The 19374-nt window shown below is 48.2% G+C and overlaps 1 protein-coding gene across 1 annotated transcript in view; it reads left to right on the forward strand.

Annotated features, from left to right (window-relative positions):
- Positions 1–18898, forward strand: part of LOC117967549 (E3 ubiquitin-protein ligase HUWE1-like) — a gene marked incomplete at its 3' end in the record, with an annotated part of 29515 nt that extends 10617 nt beyond the window's left edge. The window contains 25 exon segments of the mRNA XM_059021498.1: positions 500–562; positions 1172–1249; positions 1648–1695; positions 2339–2407; positions 2891–2990; positions 3587–3687; positions 4473–4623; positions 5580–5707; positions 6473–6613; positions 7245–7350; positions 8832–8945; positions 9141–9242; positions 10181–10207; positions 10210–10260; positions 11393–11472; positions 11474–11500; positions 12097–12228; positions 12230–12282; positions 12584–12668; positions 13691–13748; positions 13751–13844; positions 14377–14433; positions 17662–17719; positions 18140–18316; positions 18653–18898. Coding sequence (XP_058877481.1) covers positions 500–562; positions 1172–1249; positions 1648–1695; positions 2339–2407; positions 2891–2990; positions 3587–3687; positions 4473–4623; positions 5580–5707; positions 6473–6613; positions 7245–7350; positions 8832–8945; positions 9141–9242; positions 10181–10207; positions 10210–10260; positions 11393–11472; positions 11474–11500; positions 12097–12228; positions 12230–12282; positions 12584–12668; positions 13691–13748; positions 13751–13844; positions 14377–14433; positions 17662–17719; positions 18140–18316; positions 18653–18898 — 2346 coding nt within the window.
- Positions 18899–19374: the final 476 nt, after the last annotated feature.

Genomic DNA, 19374 nt, shown 5'->3' on the forward strand with positions numbered 1-19374 from the left:
ACTTCATGTAATCAAAGAAACTACAAAATGATATTGCCAAAAAAAAGTCTACCAGAAGCCATGATAGTCGTACAGTATTATTTCACGTTAGATTTCGAAATGTCACATTTTTTTCGATTCAGTTTTTCAGTTAAGTATATGGGGGAAAAGCTCCAAAGCGCTGGTGTGTAATTCGATATGTTAACCTCACGTTATTCAGCAGCTTTCTTTACGAAGCAGAATTAATTCATTCTATAGAGTGATGCAAAACTGTATATATTATCATTACTGATATCGTGGATTATTGTAACCATGTCAGGTATTTGTGTATCTTCCCCTCATCACCTGATGGCAGATTTGCATTACAGTGACTCTAGGCTGGTGGTCAGCATCATTTCAGCTTTATCAACAAGTCTGAATATGCTTTCATTCTCATAGCAGTGCTGTCTGGACTACAGCAACTGGGTGAAGTGTGTCTCTGTTTGTTTTTATAATGGGAACCTTTCATTTCGTCTTTCAGAGCTGGGGAGGGAAGGACAACGGGTTTGGACTAGCAGAGTGTTGTAGGGATTTAGCCATGATGGTGAGTTGTGTTTAACTTACTTATTCCTTGAATGCGTTTCTTAATTTATTGAGGTCTGGAAATCAGACTCCCGCTGCACAGCAGTGTGATCCAGTCCTGGTTTTCACTGTGTTTATTATTATTATTATTATTATTATTATTATTATTTATTTCTTAGCAGACGCCCTTATCCAGGGCGACTTACAATTGTTACAAGATATCACATTATACATTATTTCACACTACACAGATATCACATTATTTTTACATACAATTACCCATTTAAACAGTTGGGTTTTTACTGGAGCAATCTAGGTAAAGTACCTTGCTCAAGGGTACAGCAGCAGTGTCTCTCACCGGGGCTTGAACCCATGACCCTCTGGTCAGGAGTCCAGAGCCCTGACCTCTACTCGACACTGCTGGCCTTTAATAATAAGACACACCTGAGCTTGTTAGCTAGACACACTGGGGCTGATCAAGCTGGTAGTAAAATCTGGACTGGGTGACACTGCTGTGCAATAGGAGTCTGATTTGCCTGCAGTGTTAAAAGCTGCACAGATAGACTGTGGTTTTGCCTCTGACTTTCTCTCCTCCCTCTCTCTCTCGTTCTCTCTCTCTCTCTCCTCTCAGAAATACCCTCCCAGTGCGACGACGCTGCACTTTGAGTTCTACGCAGAGCCGAGTGCCGAGGTCAAAGTAGAAAGAAAGGTGAAACTGGAGGGGAAGAAAAACGAGAGAGTGAAAAAACTCAATGAAAATCATGAGAAATTGAATTTAACACGTAACATCCATCCAGTCTGTTCTGTTCTAGAAGACTGTATTGCTTTGACATTATAATAATTGCTTTGTTATTAGTAGTAGAATTGATTAATATAATTATTATTTTGATCATTAGTAGTAGAAGAATTATGATTATTAGTAGTGGAATTATTATTTATTATTATTATTATTATTATTATTATTATTATTATTATTATTATTATTATTATTAATAATAGTAGTACAATTGATTATTAGTGGAATTATTAGTAGTAGAATTATGATTGATTATTTTTCTTGTTGTTCTGGGTTGCTGATCTCGTTGTCTCTTGCACTGTAATTTCCAGACAAGCAGCAACGCACTACATTACATCCACATTGAGCAGCTGGACAAGGTGAGCGAGCCTGCGAGAGACACTGTGTGTCCCATCTGATCAGCCTGGACTCCCGTAAACCACAGCTGGGTTTCATTAGAGCATATATATATATGTATATATATATTTATTTCTTAGCAGACCCCCTTATCCAGGGCAACTTACAATTGTTACAAGATATCACATTATTTCACATTTCACGTTTTTTTACATACAATTACCCATTTATACAGTTGGTTTTTTACTGGAGCAATCTAGGTAAAGTACCTTGCTCAAGGGTACAGCAGCAGTGTCCTCCACCTGGGATTGAACCCACGACCCTCCGGTCAAGAGTCCAGAGCCCTGACCACTACTCCACACTGCATAATATATATTTTTTGTTTATCAATTATTCACATTTTTGTGTACCTGCCAATTCTGTGTGTGTGTGTATATATATATATATATACACTCACACAGAATTGTGTTTAATTTCAGCCTTTTAAAATGTATTGGGAGTATTTTGAATGTGTGAGGCATTGAGATGCAGGTCAGCCTCCTTCATGCTGTGTGTGATTTTGCAATGTAAAGTGTCACTCTGTTGTAATGTTCAGTTGTAACAGGCTGCTGGTTTGGTGTTTTTTTGCCAGCGCTCACCCGGATCTGTACTGTTGTTTTGTTTCAGATTTCAGAAAGCCCTTCGGAGATCATGGAGTCATTGACTCTCATGTACAGCATCCCCAAGGACAAGCAGGTGAGTGAGATTCGGACAGGCTGGCCTCGATCGAGCAGAGGCAGTCAGGGGAGGAGAGCGACTCGCTGTGTGTAGCGAGGAATCAGGATGCAGTCTTTACCTGATCGGATCGAAAATAAGCTGTGTGTGTATATCTCGGTCAATCTGTCTGTCTCTGTCCATTTATCTGTCTCTCTGTCCATCCATTTATCTGTCCGTCCATCTATCTGTCTCTATCTCCCCGCTTCTTTGAGAACAGCTGCCTGTATGTTGGGGTTGATTCAATCGGACAGTCGTGTCTTCTGTTCAATTTAATAGATGAATCTCTATACAGTACTCCCAATTTAAGATGCAGGACTTTATTGAGAAGAAAAAGTGTGCTTTAAATTTGAAGGACTGCAGTCTGTGCTAAAATAATCTGTCTATGTATGAACCCAGCTGCGGTTCACCCCGCCAGCCTGGGTGTTTTTTAAAGGGTTATAAATCTCTGTGCTTTCGTCGCAGATCCTGCTGTTCACGCACATCCGATTGGCTCACGGATTCTCCAATCACAAGAAGAGGCTGCAGGCGGTGCAGGCCAGACTGCACGCCATCTCCATTCTAGGTGAGGAGAACGAAACCAGCGAGGGCAGCCTGTCTGCTCCTTCCTGTACCCTTCACTGTTTCTTTCACACAGAGTTTACCCGCAGGGTTTGAGATTCTTATACTGACCAAAGAGAGAGGAATGTGCATAGATACAAATTAATAATTATTAATTACTCCTCTCAAACTCATTTGCTTCATTAGACTTTTTTTTTTTCAGTTGGATGTTTCAAGTTAATTGTAACATTTTACAAATACCTTGAAATCTGCAACTTTATTTAATTTAAATTATTTAAATAGCTCTAATGAAGCAAATTGTATTCGTTTTTTAGGGGGTTTAGACACAGGGGGTCCCCGCCCCCCACCCCGAGGACCGGGGGTTTGGGAAGCCCTGGCACGAGGTTGGCGTTTCAGGGGGTAAACGCAGGTTTGGGAAGTGGGCTGGCAGGTGAGAATATGGTCTAAAGAGAAGCAGCTGGGTCAGAAATCCTCGCAGGTGATCCCAAAGCTTCAGCGCGGCTGAGCTGTGTTGACCGTGTCCAGGATCGGATGATAAGTGAGGTGATTTCTTCATTTACTATATTTACCCCCCCGCCTCTGTGTCTCTCTGTGTTGCAGTGTATTCAAACGCGCTGCAGGACTCTGCCAACAGCATCCTGTACAACGGCTTGATCGAGGAGCTGGTGGACGTGCTGCAGATCACAGACAAGCAGCTCATGGTGAGAAGGGACGCGGTCATATGTCCTATATCCTATCATCTTTTTATCTTTTTGGTCCGGTTTCACAGCGTTTTGGTATTTTTCACTGTCTCCAGGAAACCAGGCAACTGGAGCCCTGTGTCGGTCATCTTGGCTCCAGATTTCCTATAGTTAATACAGGAGGATGACTCCAGGGTAGAGCCACAATGGCTGCAGTTTCATAGCATAATATCTTTAGCAGTTAAACTTTAGTGTCCATGTTAATTTTATAATTAGGGTTTGAACTTTTCGGGTTTTTTTCCAACTCTCTCCCTTTTTAATTGGTAGTTAAGCTGGCTCTGCATTCTAAAAGAAAAAAAACCTACTAAAGACTGGGTTTTAATTAATTAAGACGAATTATTTTTTTCTTTGCTACAAATCAAGGTGATATATATATATTTTTTTTTAAATGCTTGCTATCAGTATTTTATGCTGAAAAGAAAATCTGTCAGGACAACTCTGTAAACAAAACTATAAACTGGGCAACGGCAAGATTTGCAAAGCCGTTAGGAACAGCGATGAGCCATTCAGGTAATCAGTCACGTCTGTTTGAGAAAAATGAAGCGGAGCTCAGTCAGGATATGCAGGTAAAAACCAGCGACGTTGTTTTGTATTGAACAGCTTTTTCCGAGTTGAATTCGGAAACGCAATCGTCTCCAGATAAGGTGTGTTTTTTTTAATGGACGTCCTGTGATCAGAGACTTCAAGCCCTGCTTGATGATTGCGTGTGCTTTTGTGTTGTTGTGTGTGTGTGTGTGTGTCTGCAGGATATTAAGGCCGCCTCTCTGCGCACTCTGACCTCCATCGTTCACCTGGAGAGGACCCCCAAGCTGAGCAGCATCATCGACTGCACTGGCACCGCCTCCTACCACGGCTTCCTGCCCGCGCTGGTCAGGAGCTGCATCCAGGCCATGATCGGTGAGCCAGCCGGAGCCAGAGGGAGAGACTCTGTGTGTGTGTGTGTGTGAGAGACTGTGTGTGTGTGTGAGAGAGGGAGAGACTGTGTGTGTGTGTGTGTGTGAGAGACTGTGTGTGTGTGAGAGAGAGAGACTGTGTGTGTGTGAGAGAGAGAGACTGTGTGTGTGTGAGTTGAGCTATGCGTTCTCTGTGTGTGAGACAGCAAAGTGTAATAAAGCCCAGTGAAAGCACGGGGAAGCATTGTAAAGCAAAGAGAGGTCTGGTAAAGCATAGGGAAGCATTGTAAAGCACAGAGAGGTCTGGTAAAGCATAGGGAAACATTGTAAAGCACAGAGAGGTCTGGTAAAGCATAGGGAAGCATTGTAAAGCACAGAGGTCTGGTAAAGCATAGGGAAGCATTGTAAAGCACAGAGAGGTCTGGTAAAGCATAGGGAAACATTGTAAAGCACAGAGAGGTCTGCTAAAGCATAGGGAAGCATTGTAAAGCACAGAGGTCTGGTAAAGCATAGGGGAGCATTGTAAAGCACAGAGAGGTCTGGTAAAGCATAGGGAAGCATTGTAAAGCACAGAGAGGTCTGGTAAAGCATAGGGAAACATTGTAAAGCACAGAGGTGTGGTAAAGCATAGGGAAGCATTGTAAAGCACAGAGAGGTGTGGTAAAGCATAGGGATGCATTGTAAAGCACAGAGAGGTCTGGTAAAGCATAGGGAAGCATTGTAAAGCACAGAGAGGTCTGGTAAAGCACAGGGAAGCATTGTAAAGCACAGAGAGGTCTGGTAAAGCACAGGGAAGCATTGTAAAGCACAGAGAGGTCTGGTAAAGCACAGGGAAGCATTGTAAAGCACAGAGAGGTCTGGTAAAGCATAGGGAAGCATTGTAAAGCACAGAGAGGTCTGGTAAAGCATAGGGAAGCATTGTAAAGCACATGTATTAATCACCCCTCCCCTCTCTGCCAGACCCCCTGACGGAGCCCTACCCTCACCAGTTTGCCACGGCGCTCTTCTCCTTCCTCTATCACCTGGCCAGTTACGATGCGGGCGGGGAGGCGCTGGTGTCCTGTGGCATGATGGAGGCGCTGCTCAAGGTAAGACCCCCCAGAGACCCCCCCCCCCACTCCATTAAAGAGGAAGCAGCTGCTTCAGAAAACAACTTGTTCTGATCATTTTATGTATTTATTAAAACTGTCCCTTACTGTCTTGATATGTTGCAGCTATTCAAGCACCAAAAGAAACTTCATAAATTCAACGGCAAACGTTTCCACTAGAAGTCTTTCTCAGCGTCTTCAATAGAAACACTAAAAGAAACTTCATAAATTCAACGGCAAACGTTTCCACTAGAAGTCTTTCTCAGCGTCTTCAATAGAAACACTGAAAGAAACTTCATAAATTCAACGGCAAACGTTTCCACTAGAAGTCTTTCTCAGTGTCTCCAATAGAAACACTAAAAGAAACTTCATAAATTCAACGGCAAACGTTTCCACTAGAAGTCTTTCTCAGTGTCTTCAATAGAATCACTAAAAGAAACTTCATAAATTCAACGGCAAACGTTTCCACTAGAAGTCTTTCTCAGCGTCTTCAATAGAAACACTGAAAGAAACTCGTCAACGTTTGTCATTGAATTTAAGTTTCTTTTCATCATACCAGAAAACAATAACTTTATTGCGCTGATAAATACCCTACCTAGCAAGGCTATTATTATTATTATTATTATTATTATTATTATTATTATTATTATTATTATTATTATTATTATTATTATTATTATTATTATTATTAGTAGTAGTAGTAGTGGTGGTATTATTTTTTTATTGGTTCTCACGCCCCTCCTCTCCTCTCTTCTCCCCTGGCAGGTGATAAAGTTCCTGGGGGACGAGCAGGATCAGATCACCTTCGTGACGCGGGCGGTGAGAGTGGTGGACCTCATCACTAACCTCGACATGGCTGCCTTCCAATCTCACACCGGACTGGCCATCTTCATCAGCAGACTGGAGGTCAGGAGAGGCTGAAACTCCCACGTCACCCCAGCGTCAAATGGGAACATTCAAATGTTGTGTGTTTTAAACTTGCCCTGCTGCTGTTTCTGAACCCCTATGTCTCTCTCTCCCCTCCTCTCTCCTCCTCCTCTTTGTCTCACTCCCTCTCCTCCTCTTTCTCTGTCCTGCTCCCTCTCCCCCTCTCCTCCTCCTTTTTCTCTCTCCCCTTCTCCTGTGTCTCCTCTCTCTCTCCCCCTATCCTGTCTCCTCTCCTCCACTCTCCCCCTCTCCTATCTTTCTCTTCCTCCTCGCTCTATCTCTCTCTCCTCCTCTCCTCCCCTCTCCTTTTCTCTCTCTCTCTCTCCTCTCCTCTTCCCCTCTCCTCCTCCTTTCTCTCTCCCCCTCTCCTGTCTCCTGTCTCTCTCTCCCCCTCTCCTCCTCGCTCCTCCTCTCCTATCTTTCTCTTCCTCCTCGCTCTATCTCTCTCTCCTCCCCTCTCCTGCTCTCTCTCTCCTCTCCCCCTCTCCTGTCTCCTGTCTCTCTCTCCCCCTCTCCTCCTCGCTCCTCCTCTCCTATCTTTCTCTTCCTCCTCGCTCTATCTCTCTCTCTCCTCCCCCCCTCCTCCTCTTTCTCTCTGTCTCTCTTCCAGCACGAGGTGGAGCTGTGTCGGAAGGAGTGCCCCTTCGTTATCAAACCAAAGATCCATCGGCCGAGCACAGGCCAGGAGGGGGAGGACATGGAGACGGACATGGACGGTAGGGGTGGAATGAAACTCCCGTCTCACACCGACTCGAACCGTGTGCCGCATTTACTCAGAATGAGTCGCTCCCTGAATTCATGTCGCACCCCGAAATCCGAAGACAAAAAAAAAGAGTCCCTGAATGCAAGTCGCATTGAACACTTAATGAAAATAACTGAGACGAAATGATCTTTTAATGTCTAGGTGCCAGCGTGGAACAATGCAATAGTACCATCCTTTTAAAACCGAGTAAGTCACCAACTACAGCTCTGTCCAACAGTTCAGCACCTCCCTCTATAGAGTGAACTCCCTCAGCTTCATAGAGTCCAATGAAAGCTGCTGAATAATGTTCCCTTGTTAACATATTGAATTCCACCCCCTCTATATAGAATGAACTCCCTCAGCTTCATAGAGTCCAATGAAAGCTGCTGAATAATGTTCCCTTGTTAACATATTGAATTCCACCCCCTCTATATAGAATGAACTCCCTCAGCTTCATAGAGTCCAATGAAAGCTGCTGAATAATGTTCCCTTGTTAACATATTGAATCCCACCCCCTCTATATAGAATGAACTCCCTCAGCTTCATAGAGTCCAATGAAAGCTGCTGAATAATGTTCCCTTGTTAACATATTGAATTCCACCCCCTCTATATAGAATGAACTCCCTCAGCTTCATAGAGTCCAATGAAAGCTGCTGAATAATGTTCCCTTGTTAACATATTGAATCCCACCCCCTCTATATAGAATGAACTCCCTCAGCTTCATAGAGTCCAATGAAAGCTGCTGAATAATGTTCCCTTGTTAACATATTGAATCCCACACCCTCTATATAGAATGAACTCCCTCAGCTTCATAGAGTCCAATGAAAGCTGCTGAATAATGTTCCCTTGTTAACGTATTGAATTCCACCCCCTCTATATAGAATGACGTTAACCTGTTGAATTGCATACCAGCGCTTTGTATAGTTTTCCAGCTACTTAACAGAAAAAATGTGACCTTGAAATGCTGCTGCGCTGGTGTTATGGTTCTCGTTCAGAGTAATTGACCTGCGCCAATGTGAACTGGTCCCCGAACTGAAAATCCTCGAATCCAAGTCGCTCCCCCCAAATTTAAATTTAATTCTGTCAAATAAGGGTGACTGAAATTCTTGTAAAATACGGTACATATAACAAAATTATATATATATACATATTGCTGTATGTCACGAGGCTGTGTAGTCCAGTGGTTAGAGAAAGGGGCTCGATACCAGGAGGTTCAAATCCCGGCTCAGCCACTGACTCCCTGTGTGTGTGTGTGTGTGACCCTGAGCAAGTCACTGCAGTCTGTCCATTAAAAATGTTCAACAGGGCCCTTGTTTGCAGGGCTCAGTGAGGCTTGCGTAGAGGTCACGAGCCCGACGCTGGACGTCCCGCGGTTTAGTGTCTGTCTTGATTTCGATAGTGTTCAGAGGTGCAGGTGAACGTGTGCAGTTGTTTTATAATGTTTTTGGTTTCCAGTGTCGGATGTTGCCATGGAGAGCAGCCCTGGTCCTTCAGTCTCCACAGAGCAGAGAGCTGAGGGGGAGAGTCGAGGCCAGACCAGCGCCAGCCTCAGCTTCACCCCCAGACCAGGTAAACACACCTGAGAGGTACGGACACACGCGCGCACACACACCCCTGAGACAGGGACACCTGAGAGCTGATATTTCCTGTGTGTGTTCAGAGCGGACCTGAGATTTTGTGTGTATGAGTTCAGAGCGTTATTGATATTTCGTGTGTGTTCAGAGCGGTGCTGAGATTTCGTGTGTGTGTGTTTGTCCCATGCAGGAGTCCAGTGCATCCCTCAGAGAGCTGCTCTGCTCAAATCCATGTTGAATTTCCTGAAGAAAGCCATCCAGGACCCGGCCTTCTCGGACGGCATTCGACACGGTGAGAACCCTCTCCGCATCTTCAATAGAAACTTCATAAATTCAATGGCAAACGTTTCCACTAGAAGTCTTTCTCAGTGTCTTCAATAGAAACACTGAAAGAAACTTCATAAATTCAATGGCAAACGTTTCCACTAGAAGTCTTTCTCAGTGTCTTCAATAGAAACACTAAAAGAAACTTCATAAATTCAATGGCAAACGTTTCCACTAGAAGTCTTTCTCAGCGTCTTCAATAGAAACACTGAAAGAAACTTCATAAATTCAACGGCAAACGTTTCCACTAGAAGTCTTTCTCAGCGTCTTCAATAGAAACACTAAAAGAAACTTCATAAATTCAATGGCAAACGTTTCCACTAGAAGTCTTTCTCAGTGTCTTCAATAGAAACACTAAAAGAAACTTCATAAATTCAATGGCAAACGTTTCCACTAGAAGTCTCTCAGCGTCTTCAATAGAAACACTGAAAGAAACTTCATAAATTCAATGGCAAGCGTTTCCACTAGAAGTCTTTCTCAGCGTCTTCAATAGAAACACTAAAAGAAACTTCATAAATTCAATGGCAAACGTTTCCACTGGAAGTCTCTCAGCGTCTTCAATAGAAACACTGAAAGAAACTTCATAAATTCAATGGCAAACGTTTCCACTAGAAGTCTTTCTCAGCGTCTTCAATAGAAACACTGAAAGAAACTTCATAAATTCAATGGCAAACGTTTCCACTAGAAGTCTTTCTCAGTGTCTTCAATAGAAACACTAAAAGAAACTTCATAAATTCAATGGCAAACGTTTCCACTAGAAGTCTTTCTCTGTGTCCTCCAGTGGTTTTATTATTTCAGAACTAAAGGCAGTGAAATTCTAAGCTGCTCGGAAGTTTGAAGTTGAAGTTTGAAGTTTTTGCTGTTCTGTCCGAGTGCCTGTTTTTCAAGCTTGTCTCTCTGCTGCAGTAATGGATGGATCTCTGCCTACCTCCCTGAGCACATCATCAGCAATGCAGAGTATTACGGACCGTCTCTCTTTCTGCTAGGTGAGTTGCACCTGGGCTTTATTCATTCTGCCTTCGCATGCCAAGGTTTGTGCAAGTTTCATAGTGCAGTGCGGTACAGTACAGCAAGACTCTAGAGCTTTGTATGTTCTTCCTGAAAGAAGCTTATTCAAATGTTAACAGTTTTAGATGAGAGGTTTCTCACCTGTGTCTTTGTGATCCCTTTATTTCTATTTGAAATTCTGCAAATGTTATCAACATACAGCTGCTAACAATATTACTGAGTCTTTATATTCCTAATCTCTCTCTCTCTCTCTCTCTCTCTCCCCCCCCTCTCTCTCCCCCTCTCTCTCCCCCTCTCTCCTCCCCCTCTCTCCCCCCCTCTCTCCCCCCCTCTCTCCCCCTCTCACTATCTCTCCCCCTCTCTCTCCTCTCTCCCCTCTCGTGCTCTCTCTCTCTCCCTCCCTCTCTCTGTCCTCTACCCTCTCGTGCTCTCTCCCTCTCTCTCTCCCTCTCTCTCTCTCCCTCTCTCTCTCCCTCTCTCTCTCCCCCCTCTCTCTCTCCCCCTCTCTCTCTGTCCCCCCTCTCTCTCTCCCCTCACTATCTCTCCCCCTCTCTCTCCTCTCTCCCTCCCCCCTCTCCTCTCTCTCTCTCTCCTTTTCTCCTCTCTCTCTCTCTCCTTTCTCCTCTCTCTCTCTCTCCTTTCTCCTCTCTCTCTCTCTCCTTTCTCCTCTCTCTCCCTCCCCTCTCCCTCTCTCTCTCTCTCCTCTCTCCCCTCTCGTTGCTCTCTCCCCCTCTCCCTCTCTCTCCCCCTCTCCCTCTCTCTCTCCCTCTCTCTCTCTCTCTCCCTCTCTCTCCCTCTCTCTCTCCCCCTCTCGTGCTCTCCCTCTCCCCCTCTCTCTCTCCTCTCTCCCTCCCCCCCTCTCCTCTCTCTCTCTCTCCTTTCTCCTCTCTCTCTCTCTCCTTTCTCCTCTCTCTCTCTCCTTTCTCCTCTCTCTCTCTCTCCTTTCTCCTCTCTCTCTCTCTCCTTTCTCCTCTCTCTCTCTCTCCTCTCTCCCCTCTCGTTGCTCTCCCCCCTCTCTCTCTCTCTCTCTCTCTTCTCTCTCTCTCTCTTCTCTGACTCTCTCTCTCTCTCTCTCTCTCTCTCTCTCCCCTCTCCCTCTCTCTCTCACAGCGACGGAGGTGGTCACAGTATTTGTGTTCCAGGAGCCCTCTCTCCTGTCCTCCCTGCAGGACAACGGACTCACCGACGTCATTGCTGCACGCGCTTCTCATCAAAGATGTGAGTTTATATACCAGCAATTAAACTAGCCTCCTCCCCCCATATCATCAGCACTTACAACACTAACTCGCAGCCTGTGCTGTCTTTTTAAACTCGTCCATATCGCCACCTTGTAATTTATAACTCATGTTGAATTTCCTGAGAAAGCCATCCAGGAGTTTTTGTTCACTTTCTACCGATTTTTAAAAAACTCTGTTTTTTTAAGAAAGCATACTAGTGGCATGATACCAAATTAACAAAGTGTAGTTGTCATGTCTCCCTCCCCTCTCCCTCTGTTGGCCTTGTCTCTCCCCTCTCGCTCTCTCTATTTCTGTCCGTCCTCTCCTGAGCCCTCTCTCTGTCCCTCTCCCTGTCTCTCCCCCCTTTCTCTGTCCCACTCCTCTTTCTCTGTCCCTCTCCTGAGCCCTCTCTCTGTCCCTCGCCCTGTCGCTCTCCTCCCCTTTGTCACTCCTCTCCTGAGCCCTCTCTCTCCCTCTTTCTCTCTGTCCCTCTCTCTGCAGGTCCCTCCTCTCTCACAGTCCCCTGTCTCCCCCCTGTCCCTCCTCATCTTGGCCCTGTCTCTCTCACGCTCTCTCTCACAGTCCCTCTCTCTGCAGGTCCCTGCTACGCGAGAGGTTCTGGGCTCCTTGCCCAACGTGTTCAGTGCTCTGTGCCTCAACGCCCGCGGGCTGCAGTCCTTCGTGCAGTGCCAGCCCTTCGGGCGGCTCTTCAAGGTGCTCCTCTCTCCAGGACTACCTGCCCGCCATGCGTCGCCGCCGCAGCTCCGACCCGCTGGGTGAGTCCGGGACCCCCAGACGGGGTGGTTCTTCAATTTCAGTTCCTTTTTTTAAAAAATCCATTCCCAGTTCCTGTTCCCTTTTAATCCATTCCGACTAAAAACTGCAATTGGCAGCATTCTGTTAAAGTGAGCTTCTCACAGCAGTGGCAGCAACATTACTGTTCAGAAATGAGATCGCAATCAAACTGAATATCTGTCTAGCTGCCTCTATCAGTCTATCTAAGTATATCTGTAATATGTCAGTGCACTGTACCTGGGAACCCCCTCTAGAACACGCGTGTGTTTGGTGTGTTGCAGGAGACACGGGCCTCGAATCTGGGCAGCGCTGTGGACGAGCTCATGAGACACCAGCCCACCCTGAAGACAGACGCCACCACCGCCATCATCAAGGTGAGACGGAGCAGGGCTGTGGACAAAATCTGAACTCGTCTGCTTCGTGAGGTGGAACGAAACCCGCTGAATAACGGGGATGTTAACATGTTGAATTACACACCAGCGCTTCGGAGCTTTCCAGATGCTTCACGAACCGCTGATGAAACGGCAAAATTGAAAAACGAGACATTTCAGAATCTAACTTGAAATAGCACCGTGCTGCTGTCATGGCTTCCGGTAGACTTTTTTCATTTTGTAGTTTCTCTTTGACATGATGTTTAAATAAAGATATAAATTTATGTTCACAGAAGTTTTTTTTAACTTTCTTTTTATTTATTTTAATTGTCTCGGTTCCTAAAATTCTAGGTGGTGCCAGACTTTGTCTAGAGCTGCTCAGTTCACAACAGCCACGGCTGGCAGGATTGCTTTGTACAGATCGCAGTTACCGCTTCAAAGCTATGGTGTTCATTTACAATTAGTTACAATTACGCTGCGATAATTACAGTTAATTACAATTACACTGGAGTCACAAACAACGCCCCCCCATTACATGTTTTACTGTGTTTTATTCTGAACCATTTTGCAGTAATCTCACAGGTACAGAGAGAGACGCTACTCCAGGGGTTCCCAACCCCAGCCCAGGGGAGCCCCTGTGTCTGCTGGTTCATTCTAACTGACTTCTCAATTCCTGAATCACACCCTTAACTGAACTAACAATGAGCTTATTAGACCTTTTTTTTTAAATAGTTTTCAGCTTTTAAACAGTTGGGAGATATCTAGTTAACCTGCAATTTTAATAGTAACTGAAATAAACAACTTTTTCAGGAGCCGAGAACAATTAAAAAGGTCTGATTTAAGCTCCTTGTTAGTTCAGTTGAGGGTTTCATTCAGTATTTGAGAACTCTGGTCGAATGAACCAGCAGAGAGGGCTCCCCTTGGGCTGGGGTTGGGAAACCCTGTAGTAGAGAAGTTTGTATTATTATTATTATTATTATTATTATTTTTTTTTTTTTCAAAACTACTCTCCCCCTCTCCCCTAGTTGCTGGAGGAGATCTGTAACCTGGGCCGCGCCCCAGAGTACATCTGCCAGAAACCGTCCATCAGAAAGCGGACGGCACAGCCACTGCCCCCCCGCCCCGCTCCAACCACGCAGCGGAGGAAGCATCGAGCGAGGATGAGGAGGAGGAGGAGGTGCAGAGCTTCAGCACAGCGCAGCAAGGGGAGCCCGAGCCCAGCCAGCAGTGAGTACAGAGGAGGGGGAGAGGGAGAGGGAGAGGGGGGGACTGGAGGAGAGAGAGGGAGGCCATACAGAGCTTCAGCACAGCAAGGGGAGCCCGAGCCCAGCCAGCAGTGAGTACAGAGGAGGGGGAGAGGGAGAGGGAGAGGGGGGACTGGAGGAAGGAGAGGGAGGCCCATACAGAGCTTCAGCACAGCAAGGGGAGCCCGAGCCCAGCCAGCAGTGAGTACAGAGGAGGGGGAGAGGGAGAGGGGGGACTGGAGGAGAGAGAGGGAGGCCATGCAGAGCTTCAGCACAGCAAGGGGAGCCCGAGCCCAGCCAGCAGTGAGTACAGAGGAGGGGGAGAGGGAGAGGGAGAGAGGGGACTGGAGGAGAGAGAGGGAGGCCATGCAGAGCTTCAGCACAGCAAGGGGAGCCCGAGCCCAGCCAGCAGTGAGTACAGAGGAGGGGGAGAGGGAGAGGGAGAGGGGGGACTGGAGGAGAGAGAGGGAGGCCATGCAGAGCTTCAGCACAGCGCAGCAAGGGGAGCCCGAGCCCAGCCAGCAGTGAGTAGAGAGGAGGGGGGGAGAGGGAGAGGGAGAGGGGGGACTGGAGGAGAGAGAGGGAGGCCATACAGAGCTTCAGCACAGCAAGGGGAGCCCGAGCCCAGCCAGCAGTGAGTACAGAGGAGGGGGAGAGGGAGAGGGAGAGGGGGGACTGGAGGAGAGAGAGGGAGGCCATACAGAGCTTCAGCACAGCAAGGGGAGCCCGAGCCCAGCCAGCAGTGAGTACAGAGGAGAGGGAGAGGGAGAGGGAGAGGGGGGACTGGAGGAGAGAGAGGGAGGCCATGCAGAGCTTCAGCACAGCAAGGGGAGCCCGAGCCCAGCCAGCAGTGAGTACAGAGGAGAGGGAGAGGGAGAGGGGGACTGGAGGAGAGAGAGGGAGGCCATGCAGAGCTTCAGCACAGCGCAGCAAGGGGAGCCCGAGCCCAGCCAGCAGTGAGTAGAGAGGAGGGGGAGAGGGAGAGGGAGAGGGGGACTGGAGGAGAGAGAGGGAGGCCATACAGAGCTTCAGCACAGCAAGGGGAGCCCGAGCCCAGCCAGCAGTGAGTACAGAGGAGGGGGAGAGGGAGAGGGAGAGGGGGGACTGGAGGAGAGAGAGGGAGGCCATACAGAGCTTCAGCACAGCAAGGGGAGCCCGAGCCCAGCCAGCAGTGAGTACAGAGGAGGGGGAGAGGGAGAGGGAGAGGGGGGACTGGAGGAGAGAGAGGGAGGCCATACAGAGCTTCAGCGCAGCAAGGGGAGCCCGAGCCCAGCCAGCAGTGAGTACAGAGGAGGGGGGGAGAGGGAGAGGGAGAGGGGGGACTGGAGGAGAGAGAGGGAGGCCATGCAGAGCTCAGCGCAGCAAGGGGAGCCCGAGCCCAGCAGCAGTGAGTACAGAGGAGGGGGAGAGGGAGAGGGAGAGGGGACTGGAGGAGAGAGAGGGAGGCCATACAGCGCTTCAGCACAGCAAGGGGAGCCCGAGCCCAGCCAGCAGTGAGTACAGAGGAGAGGGAGAGGGGGGACTGGAGGAGAGAGAGGGAGGTCATACAGAGCTTCAGCACAGCAAGGGGAGCCCGAGCCCAGCCAGCAGTGAGTACAGAGGAGGGGGGAGAGGAGAGGGGGGACGGGAGGAAAGAGAGGGAGGCCATGCAGAGCTTCAGCACAGCAAGGGGAGCCGAGCCCAGCCGCAGTGAGTACAGAGGAGGGGGAGAGGGAGAGGGAGAGGGGGACTGGAGGAGAGAGAGGGAGGCCATACAGAGCTTCAGCACAGCAGGGGAGCCCGAGCCCAGCCAGCAGTGAGTACAGAGGAGAGGGAGAGGGAGAGGGAGAGGGGGGACTGGAGGAGAGAGAGGGAGGCCATGCAGAGCTTCAGCACAGCAAGGGGAGCCCGAGCCCAGCCAGCAGTGAGTACAGAGGGAGGGGGAGGAGGAGAGGAGAGGGGGGACTGGAGGAAAGAGAGGGAGGCCCATACCAGAGCTTCAGCACAGCAAGGGGAGCCCGAGCCCAGCCAGCAGCGAGTACAGAGGAGGGGGAGAGGGAGAGGGAGAGGGGGACTGGAGGAAAGAGAGGGAGAGGCCATACAGAGCTTCAGCACAGCAAGGGGAGCCCGAGCCCAGCCAGCGTGAGTACAGAGGAGGGGGAGAGGGAGAGGGAGAGGGGGGGACTGGAGGAAAGAGAGGGAGGCCATACAGAGCTTCAGCACAGCAAGGGGAGCCCGAGCCCAGCCAGCAGCGAGTACAGAGGAGGGGGAGAGGGGAGAGGGAGAGGGGGGACTGGAGGAGAGAGGGTACTTTTTCCTCTTCTTCCTTCTTTCTTTCTTTCTTTCCTCTCCTCTTTCCTACGACGCAGCTACCCTCCCCCCCCCCTTTTTTGTTTGTTTTTTTTTTCTTCCGTCTCAAGAAACCCGGTGATGATTTTGAACACAAACCAAACTGGCACAGAGGAAGAATTCTCACTCCTAGTTACAGTTCTTTCACAGAATACTCTGTGGGGTTATTGTGTGTGTGTGTGTGTGTGTCTGTGTGTTTTTTGTTCTTTTTTAAATTCGATCCAAAAAGGCTTCAGTCCAAGTCCTGAGATGTTTTATTTATTTTCCCCTCTTTCTCTGACTGAGTCTGTTAAATACTTAAAAAGAGAGCGAGAGAGACCGGGCTTGTGCTCATTAAAAACTTGTTGCTTTTTATTTTTATTTTTAAACAAAGGCCTGCGCAATAGAAATCTCTTTTTGAAATGTGCAAAACAGGACTTTTCCTTCGACCAATACGTTCCTTCTCTGGTGGAGGGGAGGGGGTGGGGGGGGGGGAGGGAGGGAGGGAGGGAGGGGGTGGGGGGGCTGTTTTTTTTTTTTTCCGGAAAAACAGAAAATGCCGCAATGCAGCAGAGCTCCCAGGGCTACAGGCCAGGTCTGAATGGGGGGCAAGCAGGCAAGTCTCTGCTATCATACACTGGGGGCTCTCTCTCTCCTCCTCCTCCTCCTCTCCTCTTTCTGTCTCGCTCCCTCTCTTTCTCTCCTCTCTCCTCTCTCTCTCTCTCCTCTTTCCCCCTCCTCTCTCTCTCTCCTCTCTCCTCTTCTCTCCTCTTTCTCTCCTCTTTCCCTCTCCTCTCTCTCTCTTCTCTCTCTCTTTCCCTCTCCTCTCTCTCCTCTCCTCTCTCTCTCTTTCTTCCTCTCTCTCTTTCCCCCTCCTCTCTCTCTCTCCTCTCCTCCTCTTCTCTCCTCTTTCTCTCCTCTTTCCCTCTCCTCTCTTTCTCTCCTCTCTCCTCTTTCTCTCCTCTTTCCCCCTCCCTCTCTCTCTCTCTCCTCTCTCCTCTTCTCTCCTCTTTCTCTCCTCTTTCCCTCTCCTCTCTCTCTCTTCTCTCTCTCTCTTTCCCTCTTCTCTCTCTCCTCTCCTCTCTCTTCTCTTTCTCCTCTCCTCTTTCCCTCTCCTCTCTCTCCTCTCCTCTGTCTTCTCTTTCTCCTCTCTCCTCTTTCTCCCTCCTCTCTCCTCTCTCTCTCCTCTCTCTCTCTCTCTCTCTCTCTCTCTCTCTCTTTCCCTCTCCCCTCTCTCTCTCTGACCAGAGCTCTCTTTCTTTGCTGGTTTTTCATGCAGAGTACAGGAGAATGGGGTCTATTCTCCGGTAGGTTTGCAGAGGGGTCCACCCGACACTCGGTTTCAGTTGAAATCCATCTTCACGTTTTAGTTCAGTTCACAAACCCGTGTGCTTTTTGTAATCCAGTCCCGTGTCCTGATCCCAGCTCTGTTTTTTTTGTTCCAGGGTTGTAGGAACAGAGGAGAGGATCCCTATCCCGCTAATGGATTACATCCTGAACGTGGTGAGTGGTCGGACTGCATGGAATGGGCTGCCCAGGGTCACCTAGCCACCTTATCGGTGCAGAATTGACAAAGTTAGGAGATCAGCCAGCCGCTCTGAGGGGCTGAACGGACTCCTCAGCGGTCGTTAGCGCCTTCAAACCAGACTCGGGTTCAATTCACAGTTACACTTAGTAATAGCTGTTTTTTTTGTATGTTTTTACAAATAGTTACACTTATGCTGCAGCAATTAATTAGTCTCTCTCACTGTCTGTCTGTCTCTCTCTCTCCTCTCTATCTGTCGGTGTGTCTCTCTCTCGCTCTCCCTCTCCCCCTTGCTCTCTCTCTCTCTCTCTCTCTCTCCTCTCCTCCTCGCTCTATCTGTCTGTGTGTCTCTCTCTCGCGCTCTCTCTCCACCTTTCCCTCTCGCTCTCTCTCTCCAGATGAAGTTCGTGGAGTCAATCCTCAGTAACAACACCACAGACGATCACTGCCAGGAGTTTGTCACACAGAAAGGTCTACTGCCCCTGGTCTCTATCCTGGGGCTGCCCAACCTTCCCATTGACTTCCCCACCTCTGCAGCCTGTCAGGCCGTGGCTGGAGTCTGCAAGTCCATACTGGTGCGTACTGGGCTCTGTAAGCCTGCCCATTGACTGAGGCTGTGGGGTTTATAATGGGGTCTGCAAGTCCATACTGGTGTGTACTGGGCTCTGTGTGTAAGCCTGTCCATTGACTGAGGCTATGGGGTTTATAATGGGGTCTGTCTGTACTTCAGCAATAAAGAGAGAGTTGTTTGAGTCATTATTATATTCTTTGTGATTTATATAAGAGTTATTGAAATGTCTTTTGATGTATAGCAGACCCTAATGTTGCTGTGATGCAGCCATCTAAAATGTCTTTAGCTGTTTTGTTTGTTATTTTAACTCCTCTCATTCCCTCTCCCCTCCCCTCCCCAGACTCTCTCTCACGAGCCGAAGGTCCTGCAGGAGAGCTTGCTGCAGCTGGACGGGATCCTGTCCTCCCTGGAGCTCCTTCACCGTCCCATCGACTCCCCGGGGGGGTCGGTGCTGCTGAGAGAGCTGGCGAGCGCGGGCAACGTGACGGACGCCACGCTGTCGGCCCAGGCCACGCCCCTGCTGCACTCGCTCACTGCTGCCCACGCCTATATCATGATGTTTGTGCACACCTGCAGGGTGGGACAGGCGAGTGCTGTGGAGTCTCTATTATTATTATTATATTAATGAGTCATTCAGCAGAACGCTTTTATCCAAGCGACTTACAGAGACTAGGAGGGTGAACTCTGCATCATCAACAACTGCTGCTGCTGCTGCAGAGTCACCTCCAATAGGAGCTCGTTTGTTTTACGTCTCATCCGAAGGATCACGCCAGAACGGTTCGCTCAGACCAGCAAGTAGTTGGTTTGACCCATTGTTAACATCCCCGCAGCTTTTTACACTTAGAACTTCAAAGTCTGTTCAAAGCTTCTTTTTAAATGTCTGCTCTAGCGCAGTGGGGTTTTGAGATCTGTCCTAAAAATCACTGCATTTAAAAAAAAAAAAAAAAAAATGCCGTATTTTTCTGGACCCCCGCTCCTTACTCTAAGTGTTGCGATTAACAGTTGAGTAAGTTGTCATTGCAATATAGTTAGATGATGAGTAACAGGTTGATGGCAGGTATA

Source organism: Acipenser ruthenus, unplaced genomic scaffold, assembly GCF_902713425.1.
Source record: "Acipenser ruthenus unplaced genomic scaffold, fAciRut3.2 maternal haplotype, whole genome shotgun sequence".
Classification (NCBI taxonomy): Eukaryota; Metazoa; Chordata; class Actinopteri; order Acipenseriformes; family Acipenseridae; genus Acipenser; species Acipenser ruthenus.